The sequence below is a fragment of the Perkinsus marinus genome (genome assembly GCF_000006405.1).
Source record: "Perkinsus marinus ATCC 50983 genomic scaffold scf_1104296934642, whole genome shotgun sequence".
Taxonomy (NCBI): Eukaryota; Perkinsozoa; order Perkinsida; family Perkinsidae; genus Perkinsus; species Perkinsus marinus.
The window spans coordinates 1-1148 of NW_003214688.1; the positions used below are offsets into that span (position 1 = coordinate 1).

Here is a 1148-nt window from a genome sequence, read left to right on the forward strand (position 1 = left end):
GACTCAGATTGTGGCACGCCGATAAATATTCGTGCTCAGCCCAGGAGCTGATCCACCCGAGTAACCGTGGATGGATATCAACTCTTTGCCATCATTGCCTTCAGTAATGTCATCAAGCTAGCCTCATCTTTGGGCTATGCCGATCGGTTGCATATGCTGTCTCTTGGACAAGGCCAAGGTCCGAAGGCCGAAGCGCTCATCGATCGGGCCAGGGATAACGGTAGTCAAATGCATACTGATACTTGTCATGAGCTGTCGTTTGGCCTTCTTCTTAGGGGATTGGGTTATGCTACAAAATTGCCATCTTGCAGCCTCGTGGATGACGTCGCTCGAAAGGATACAAGTAACCGGTCCTTCATCGCTTCAACTGTCACGTCCCTGTTTTTCAAGGCTGAGCTCAATCCTGCCAGGATCAGCAAATCATATCGTCTATGGTTGACATCCATGCCGAGCAAGGCTTTCCCTGTCCCTGTGCTGCAAGCTGGCATCAAGATCACCAATGAGCCTCCCAAGGGCCTCCGTGCTAACTTAACGAGAAGCTTCCTGGCTATCTCTGAGGAGCTTTTCGAGGGGAATAGCAAGCCCAGAGCCTTCAAGAAGTTATTATTCGCTCTGGCGTTCTTTCATGCGGTCATACTGGAGCGGCGGAAGTTTGGACCGATCGGCTGGAATATTCCCTACGAATGGATGGACTCGGATTTCCAGGTGAGAGAAGTATCGTGAGCATCAGTGTAAAGATGTTGAGTAGGTGTCAACCGAGCAATTGGATATGTACCTCAACGACCAGCCAGGTGTACCACTGAGAACATTGAGCTATCTAGTAGCTGAAGTGAATTACGGCAAGGCTTGTTACTGGCAATGAGGCCTCTGAATATGGTTGTCTAGGTGGGAGAGTTACCGACGACAAAGACGTTCGCCTCATCACCGCTATTCTGGCTAGCTTCTTCCGCAATGAAACCGTGGAAGAGAGCAAGTGAGTCCTTCGGATATTTTCTGAGAGTACTTGATTTCTCGATCACTCCAGTTACCGCTTCTCGGCTGCTGATATGTACTACGCTCCAGATGCTACGGGTTTGAGTGACGTGAGGGAATTATATCTCTGCGTTACCTCAGGATGAGGATCCAATAGTAGTCTCGGTAGAGAATTG

At 49.5% G+C, this 1148-nt stretch overlaps 1 protein-coding gene across 1 annotated transcript; it reads left to right on the forward strand.

The window, feature by feature from the left end:
* Positions 1 to 104: 104 nt before the first annotated feature.
* Positions 105 to 1118, forward strand: Pmar_PMAR018687 (dynein heavy chain, putative; the record flags this gene model as incomplete). The annotated part of the gene is made up of 6 exons (XM_002784762.1): positions 105 to 220; positions 276 to 343; positions 391 to 705; positions 749 to 839; positions 886 to 973; positions 1025 to 1118. Coding segments are annotated over 6 exons (772 nt in total), but the record flags the coding sequence as incomplete, so codon positions are not given.
* Between the last annotated feature and the right edge of the window lie 30 nt (positions 1119 to 1148).